General features: G+C 42.1%; 1 protein-coding gene across 1 annotated transcript; it reads right to left on the bottom strand.

Moving 5' to 3' along the window:
• Positions 1 to 390: 390 nt before the first annotated feature.
• On the bottom strand, positions 391 to 4,694 carry LOC139447918 (uncharacterized). Its single transcript, XM_071229404.1, has 2 exons — positions 4,520 to 4,694; positions 391 to 1,796 (listed from the first exon to the last, which is right to left on the bottom strand). Exons 1-2 carry the CDS (start codon positions 4,692 to 4,694, stop codon positions 391 to 393), a joined length of 1,581 nt encoding a protein of 526 aa, XP_071085505.1.
• Between the last annotated feature and the right edge of the window lie 4,611 nt (positions 4,695 to 9,305).

The following is a 9,305-nucleotide window of genomic DNA, read 5'->3' on the forward strand; positions in this document are numbered from 1 at the left end:
TAAACATCATATTATAAAGAACCCTTTCGTGCTGTTTCCCGTCTTGATAATACTGGAATACTGCAAAAAGCAGCATTAATCTCACCCAAACAAATAGGTAACTTATCAGTGTCTCCTTTTGACGGTGGCATCAGTGGCTGATCTTATTTTGACCGCACTTGTCAAACCTTTGCTACAAATATATCAATTTGTTGATACATCCATAACATGTCTAAGGTGTTAATGACAGATAGTGTACCATCTTTTGGTATGACACAGCAAGGGGATAGAACGATCGATGTTCCGTTCTCCTGGCAGAGGCTGTCAACCAGAACATGGAAGTGTCCTACACTGATTTATGTATACATAGAAGAATACGCATGAATAACAGGGAGTGTAAGTCATCCTTTTTTAAAGGTTTGCAAACCACTTTATCTCTGCTTTATCCGACCTTTGACCGTGATTTATCACACCTTTCAGGGTCCATTCAGTGCTAACAACATACCCTTTGGTAGATATTAGTTTGAAGTACCAACATGGATTATCATCAAGTCGGAAGTTCTCATTCCCTACTTCGTATTCTTTCAGAGCACGTACAACCTGTGCTGTAACGTGATGCTCGGGTCCAAGGTGAATGTTGTGTGCTTTATAGATGCGAAATCCGGAGTCGTTAGAAAATCGGAAAGCTATTCTGATTTCTGCACCATGAGCTATGGCATATCTCACTGCCAGGATGGAACCGCTCACAACTGAAGTATTCCTTAGAGTGTGCAACACAAGGTCCCACTTCTTTGTATCCACAAACCAGGTTACTGGCTTCCTCTCTATTGTAGCTCTCTTATGAGTGACGTTCGATGCCCCCACAAAAGGACGATATGTCCTCATAGTGCCTGTAGTACTCACGACCCTGAACTCCCAGTTTAGATCCTCTCTAAAGTACTCTGCATTTCTTTTGGACAAGGATGATATCAAAAACACTGACAGGTGATCACCTGAGATTCGGATACCTTCTGCCTCCATTATTGTGTTTTCAAATTTAACTTTGACGGAATGTCCACAGTCAGCAAAAAAATTTAAATGCATTAATGTGTTACTAAGAGATCCATTTCTCTCGGAAACATGCAGCCTGGTCCAACAGTCATCAACAAACCATTTCATTTTATAATGGCTACGGTTGTGGGACATCAACTTGTTATTCCCAATATACCATCTACTTTGGTAAAATGAATCTAAAGACGTTAGAATTAGAAAATACCAGTATGCATTGTTCATAAATATGTAATGATTACCGTATAGATGTTGACCAACGACCCAAATAGCCTCACAACTGATTTCTCTTGGTTTAGGATGTTTTCTCGGTAGCACCTCGCAGTTGGCAGTATAAAATATGTTACTAATGCAGGAAATAGCAACAGAAGACCCTTGAAGAATATTTGTAGCAAGCGCCTCTGTACCTCTGTACCTCTGTCCTCTGTACCCACTTGCATAAACTGGTGATGGATATTGTATTTTATCTTTTTGCAATGCAAACCACATTATTGCGGTTTTTATGGTTTTATCAGATTTAGCCTTGCCACCAACGAAATAGGTTTTCATCTGTATATGCCCTGTGGAACACACCATTATGAACGACCAGGACCCGGATGGATCGAAGTCATCTTCGTTATGGACAGAGACATGTGGCATAGACTGACAGCAAGCATCTGCATCGACCTTTCTGCACGTATCGAACTCAGCTGTATTGTGGTAAGTATTATTCAAAACAAATCTAATTCTTCGCCCATGGAGAACGCTCTGTTGTAGGTCTCTTTTCCTTCCTGAAATCACACCACCGTTTTGGTCAGTGTGTAATACTTGCACCCATTTCAGTTTACACGAATCTGTCAAATTAAACAATAACATGAATATATACAGTTTCATCAAATAAAACCTTATAAATACATCAAAGTGCTATAGAAGTACAAATTTCTAATTTAACTTTCTGTGGTGTCCAATCAGACAGTGGACAATGCGACATCACAACTGGTGTCAACATCAGTCGATGACGATTATTGGAAATGACAGAATAAGCTGACGAGATATACCAATGGGGTGGTCCAAGCATCAGGATATCAAAATGCATCAAAATGATATGGGGGGTGGTGCTTTTCACTAACGATACGCCTTTCAGCAAGATTGCACCCATTCTCTGCACAGCTACATTCATGCAGAGCATCCATAGGCGTCATAATATAGAGAATGATCTATGCTCGGCATTTGAGCCAGACTGAACACGTATGGGATGAGCCCCAAAGATGCCTAACAAACAACGTCCTGTAATAAGTATCCAGAACAATTCCCGATAGTTTGCCGTCATTCTACAGATCTTGCATCTCCAGGACATACACGTCACAGCACAAGACTCCAGTTGTGAGTGGTTACCAATAGTTTGTAGGCAGGCTACTTGATTGTTACCGAAAACGTACTTGTATATGCCTCACCGAATCTGTTCTCACTGAACATAAGATAAAAACAATATAATTTTGTCTATTCTCCCACATGAAACCATCGGTATTCATGTAACACAACTGATAAACTAGTGTATATAGCGTTAAAAATCGACTCACTTAAACATGGTTGATGCAGTGCAGAGTTGCCTCACTTTGACGTGTCCGCAGGTTCTAATTCCTCATTATTAACCTTGGAAATATTATTCATATTCTACTGGCTTTCATGGCGACTACTCTGACATATATCAGAGCAACGTCAGTTTGGACTTTAATCACATTAATCTGATACTAAAAATCTGCTGAAAACTGTGTTAACGCAACTCACGAACTCACCATCAATGTTATTCAGACACTCAAGTACAAGCATGGTACGTGTTATGCAGATGCTAAAGTACTAACAAGGTACGCTCTTACCCCGATTTATCTTCTTCAAATATGGTGTATGCATGTTGAAATGAGAAATTCCGTATTTAATCCTGACATGTCCGCAGCCCGTCGGTTCCAATTCTTTAAGCATACAGCTTTGACTCAGATGAGTGGAGAGTAATATGAAAGTATGCAGGTCCATCCTTGCTGTGCCACATAAACGTGTTCATATATGTCCGACAGGGAAATGATGCCTCTGATAACGATGATTCAGAATGAATAACACCTCAACCAGTTAGAGGTGTACACGTAAAAGCATAACTGAATGTCCAATCACATCGAGAACATGATACATTCAAATTATCAGATTTCCGACGGCGGCACATGACTTGACAGCAGAAGAAAACAAATCAATCAGCCTCAAGCAGATGCAATCGAGTTGGCGTACAAACAGGGAGAGTAGTCTATGGCCAATCTAGTCTGGCATTCCAAACAATTCCATTCGAATCCTACAAACCCTTTGTCTGTCAACTCACATTTTTAGGTATACTAATCTAGCAATTCGAGACAATTTTAATTACACAAACACCAAAACGCTTACACAAACACATAAAAGCATACACACACTAGAGAAATAGTACCACATGGCGAAGCTCCCATGTCAGATACGACAAAAATGTATAGTTGTTTTACACTGTATAAAATGCTTAAATAGATCTTACCAAGAGGGGCAGTAGGGTAGCCTAGAAGTTAAAGTGTTGGCTCATTGCGCCGAAGACCCGGCGTCGATTCCCGACGTGGGTACAATGTGTAAACAGCATTTCTGGTGTCCCCCCGCCGTTATATTGCTAGAATATTAATAAAAATGTCATAAACCATACTCAGTCATTCAGTGGACATTCACTCACTCTAACCAGGTGGAGTTTGTGATTTAGCGATTCACATTTAGTAATTTCATGTGATTGTGTTGAAAACATATCACAAAATGTAATTAGAACCACAAAGTATCACAAGGCACATATGACATCTCTAGGGCTAAACTGAACGCCTGCGCCAAAAAGAGGAAACAGTGCCGTGACCAGTGAAATTAAGACATTATTATTGAGTGCAATTAGGAAAACATAATCCCTAAGTGTTGGATTGGTCTGAAAGAAAATAGACAGTGGACACACACAGATGACCACCCAAGCCAAATATCCTAGTACAGTAAACGACAGTTATAACGAACTCAAGTTATAAGCATATACACAACTCGTACAACAACAAAATAGTTATATCCGTCAGTTCGTTATAACCGTGTTTGATCTAATCGTGGATAACTGTAATTGGTTCTCCTGAAATAGCGCTATAAACAATAAAGAAGTAGTCGATAAAAAGTTGACATTCTGAAGGCTATTCCTAGCATTTCTTCAATTGTCCTTTAGCTTGAAATGAAACGGAATGCAATCTCCAGCAACTGCATCCACTTGCCTGGCGCCTTTTGCATCTTTTCAATTATCTACATCCAAGCTGAAAACAATCCTCATCCTTGATTGTCTGGTTTCTTTACAGATCATCGTCGCATAGCAGTACAATATATACTGAACAACAAAGGTTCCTGTGACATTGAATATAAGATTTTATGTTATGTTGTTATGTCAGGATCGTCAAATTGTGCGACAGCATCTTCAAGATCGCTTTGTTACTGCTGCGGAAACTGCTCGACAGACCATGAGGACACATCAGTGACACGTTTGTGCGGACATCGTGAGTCAACGATTGACGAGCAGACACCACCACTGTCACAGGCCGCATCGAGGACCAATTCTGACACCACATCATCGCCGGGACCGTCTTAAGTGGGCAACACAGCACCGACATTGGCGTCACCAGCAGTGGAGAAGAGTCCTCTTCTCAGATGAGAGCCATTACTGTATCTCAACAGCAGCTGGCAGAGAAAGAATCTGGCGAAGCGGTGGGTCACGTTATTCGGATGCTTGTGTTGTTGAGAGGGACTCGTGGGGTGGTCCGAGCATCATTGTGTGGGGTGGAATTGGTCTTGTAAAGAGGGTCTGCCCTGTGGTCTTCCAGAACCTCGGTCCAGGGAGAGGCAAAGGTGTCACAGCAGCTCGGGTCATTGATCAAGTCTCGAGACCACACGCACGCCATACCTCATTTGGCACGTCGCCGTAACCACGAGTTTCAGCATAACGCCCATGCCCACACTGGGAGCGCAACAAGAAACATCCCCCATCAGCATGGCATCATAACCATGCCGTGGCCTGCCCTCTGTCCCGATGTAAATCCCATTGAGCACCTGAGGGACACACGAGATACTTGTGATGCCATTTTCTTAGAGATTAGTGTTGTGTTTCACTTTAAGTACATTTGACACTTTAATTTCAACCCTGATGCTCAGTCTTGCCATGCTTCATCTTTTTAATATGTCTCAAAGTATGTTTACATGTTTATGTTTCTCATATGTCTATCCATGGTGACGTTCAGTTTATATCACAACTGATACTCTATTCGAAATAGCATAAGAACCCGTCTCACTGAAGTGCAGCTTATCCAGGTTCTAATTCCTCATTATTAGCCTTGGTGTTATCATTCATATGCTACCGACTTCATATGTTACTGGTTACTATCCTGGCAAATGTTTAACATCACTATCAGTTTGGGTTTTCATCCCGCATGAATCGGACACTAAGCTGTTGCTAAAAGCGTTGGTAGGTCAAACTCACCCACTCACAATCGGCGTTATACAGATACTCAAGTATTAACATGTATGTGCCTATTAAACACGAAACGTTTTTACCTTAATTCTAAATATGCTATGTTGAGGGTGAAATAGGAAATTCCGTCGTGGAAGTGATATTTCTGATGAACACCACCTCAACCAGTCACACGTGCAGCCATATGAGCGTCCGTGTTGACTGTTTTCATGGCAACGTTTAAAAAGGTTTGACAAAAAAACGTGAAACATGAATGTCAAATTCATTCATCAATAAATCAAAAACTTTAAAACAGAGTGGCTGACAATAAAATAAAACCCGAATTCAGTTCTGGTAAGCGAGTATTGTGTTCTGCTACGTTGCCTTAGAAAAAACTTTGGGTGAGAAAAGGAATTATTATTAAATATTAAGATAAATAATAATATTATTACTTTAAACCTTTAGTCATATTTTGACTATTTTGTCTTATACCAGACGTTCTCGTGTTAGTACATCTGAACATTTGACTTGCCTTCGCATGTGTTTGTGACGGGTGTCACCAGGGGCCAGAATACCCTCACCTTTTCGCGAAGACATGCTGGTGATAAAGTCAGATTCGTATAATGAACGTGTGATTGGCTTCTTTAGTCACTTGTATTTACATCAACACAGTTTAACATTTGTCGCTACTCTGTCGTCATGACACTGCATCAATTATGTGAAGTAACATATGCAGGACAAACAATAATAAATCACCACTGATCCCTGAATTCGACCATTCAACCTATTCAAACTATTTAACTTATCACTTTCACCAAGAAGCAGAATGAAGCTACACCTACGGCATTTTCAATTCAAAGGTTTCAAACACATACTCACAGGCAAAAGTTATTGTGACATTCAAACATAAAAGAGAAACGCTCACAATAATATTAGCGTGGATGGAACATACATGTATATCACATGTAGGGAACAATATCTGAAGGAACGAGCAGTGGTCCATATGAAGAGAGCTCGTGCCATATGCAAATATGTCATGTACCACGTGATAGGGTTCTGCGGCACGTTCACACAGTCACTGGCGAGTGTGTCCACCATGTGCATTGATGCAGGCCCGACACTTCCGCCTCATTGACGCCGCGAAACGCTGAGAACGTCATGTGGAGTGCACTCCGTATCTGAAGAACGAAACGTCGACATTGATGTTTTGCTGCCAGGGTTGTCCGAATTTCTGGGTGCCTTGTTCGATTGCAACAGATGCGTAAACGTCGCCAGACTACCCACTCATATGCGTACCTATCTTCGCCATCTATCCTTGTCACTTCGACATTACTCGGGGAAGTATCATCAACGCAATAGAAACTGGTGTTTATCTGAATGCTGCACTTCAGACGGTTTCTTCGAGTGGCAGTTTACTCCCTTGCCTCGGGAAGATGGTCAGCTACATACTCTGTGGTGAATATAGAAATAGTTTAATGACAGATAGTTATTGAACCATAATGGACATGCTATTTCACGTCCTTTATAACCTAACTCAGAACATTGTGCAGACAACACCTTGTATATAAGTTTTACTTTAACAATGAACAGTATGTTTTTTTAGGATGGTAAAAGCTGAAACTTGCTATAGCCCCTCGAGAAATGTTCTTTTCTTTTTATAGTATTTGAAATATCTAATGCCAAGAAAAACATTTTAATATTTGCTACTAGAAGCGCTGGAAAAGTAACTAGCTACAGATATATAAATGGCTATGTATATAACTACAGTAGTTTGTATGGTTATTTAATAGTCCGCTGTCAAGGATCCCCCAATTGGTCAACTATATTCAATGTACGGAGACGTAGCTGTGGTCATCCAACCACGCAACGCAGCAGCACTAATAATACTGACGTGTTCATTCAGCAAGCTGACAGATGTAAATTTATTTTTTTAGTTATATAGCACCTGTCACTAAAAATCCGTAGTTCTACCATGATATTTTAGAATCCGGCATAGACGATGATGCTCCTGTGGTACGGAATCTGACGTGAATGTGTCCCGTTCTATATGAATAAATTGGTAATCAGCAACTTAGCTTTATGTATACATCTGAAGCTGCCTTATAACGTACGTTGATAGTAATTGTGGTGTCGTCATTTCCTCCAGGAGAAACACACAGCACATACTTACGCCGTCTTGACTTCACGTCATTCAGGAGCGTGTTACTAGGGTTTCAGAAGACATCCACACATCGCCATGCTTTGTGTTCACGCTCCTCACCCCGAGTTCCAGGATGAGGGACAGTACTCACCCCCAGTTCCAGGATGAGGGACAGTATTCACCCCGAGTTCCAGGATGAGAGACAGTACTCACCCCGAGTTCCAGGATGAGGGACAGTACTCACCCCGAGTTCCAGGATGAGGGACAGTACTCATCCCCAGTTCCAGGATGAGGGACAGTACTCACCCCCAGTTCCAGGATGAGGGACAGTATTCACCCCGAGTTCCAGGATGAGGGACAGTACTCACCCCGAGTTCCAGGATCAGGGACAGTACTCACCCCGAGTTCCAGGATGAGGGACAGTACTCACCCCGAGCTCCAGGATGAGGGACAGTACTCACCCCGAGTTCCAGGATGAGGGACAGTACTCACTCCGAGTTCCAGGATGAGGGACAGTACTCACCCCGAGTTCCAGGATGAGGGACAGTACTCACCCCGAGTTCCAGGATGAGGGACAGTACTCACCCCGAGTTCCAGGATGAGGGACAGTTCTCACCCCCAGTTCCAGGATGAGGGACAGTTCTCACCCCCAGTTCAAGGATGAGGGACAGTACTCACCCCGAGTTCCAGGATGAGGGACAGTACTCACTCCCAGTTCCAGGATGAGGGACAGTACTCACCCCGAGTTCAAGGATGAGGGACAGTACTCACTCCGAGTTCCAGGATGAGGGACAGTACTCACCCCGAGTTCCAGGATGAGGGACAGTACTCACCCCGAGTTCCAGGATGAGGGACAGTACTCACCCCGAGTTCCAGGATGAGGGACAGTATTCACCCCCAGTTCCAGGATGAGGGACAGTACTCCCGTCCAGACCCGGAGCCCATGGTTGAATGAAACATCAGTATATGTTGGTCTGTCCAGTCTCTGAAGCTCCCGGAAATCAGAGCAGTAGATGATCAGATACAGATGACAATTGAATCGTATCTGATGCTAAGAAGGTTAGTGAGTGAATAAATAAGGGTTCACGCTGATTTTAAGTCACTGGACAGTTACTGTCAGAGGAAAGCCTAAAATGCCCCAGGTCATGGAATCTGACTATTGGGATGAAACCAGTGAACTCTTTTTTGTTGTCAGCATCATTAACTAAATATTTCCTCAGCAATTACTGGGCTCTAGTTGTTAACACTTTATTCTAAAGATTTGACCAAAAAATCAAAGGCCAAATTCTCAATATATAAGGTAATCGGGGAAAGTTGCATGCATGCAATATCTCAGACTCAGAGAATCCCATTTAAGGGTATTCACGAACGTGGTAAAAGGGTAAAGTCAATGTCATAATTTATACTATGTCAAATAGCGGAATGTTTGGTTTGGGGGCAGCACACACGCCAAACATCATTTGATTTTTGAGCCACAAAACCCTTACCATATCCAATAGAAATCTCTGCATAAAGCAGAGTCGATTTACGATTCCGAATATATCCTGAGCATGTGTTTAGGAATCACTATCAAATAGTAATGATACCAGGCCTTCGTGAAAGGCAAGGCTATAGCCATTAATGGGTATTTCAATACGG

The sequence above is a fragment of the Haliotis cracherodii genome, unplaced genomic scaffold (assembly GCF_022045235.1).
Source record: "Haliotis cracherodii isolate W230 unplaced genomic scaffold, xgHalCrac1.p SCAF_7, whole genome shotgun sequence".
Classification (NCBI taxonomy): domain Eukaryota; kingdom Metazoa; phylum Mollusca; class Gastropoda; order Lepetellida; family Haliotidae; genus Haliotis; species Haliotis cracherodii.

What these genes read in the sequence shown, in the direction of transcription:
- LOC139447918 (XM_071229404.1), bottom strand. Translation starts at nt 4,694, where the DNA reads ATGTCGGTGCTGTGTTGCCCACTTAAGACGGTCCCGGCGATGATGTGG. An exon ending in GTCGAGCAGTTTCCGCAGCA is followed by an intron (nt 1,797 to 4,519) that starts GTAACAAAGCGA and finishes GTGTGATTTCAG; the next exon opens with GAAGGAAAAGAGACCTACAA.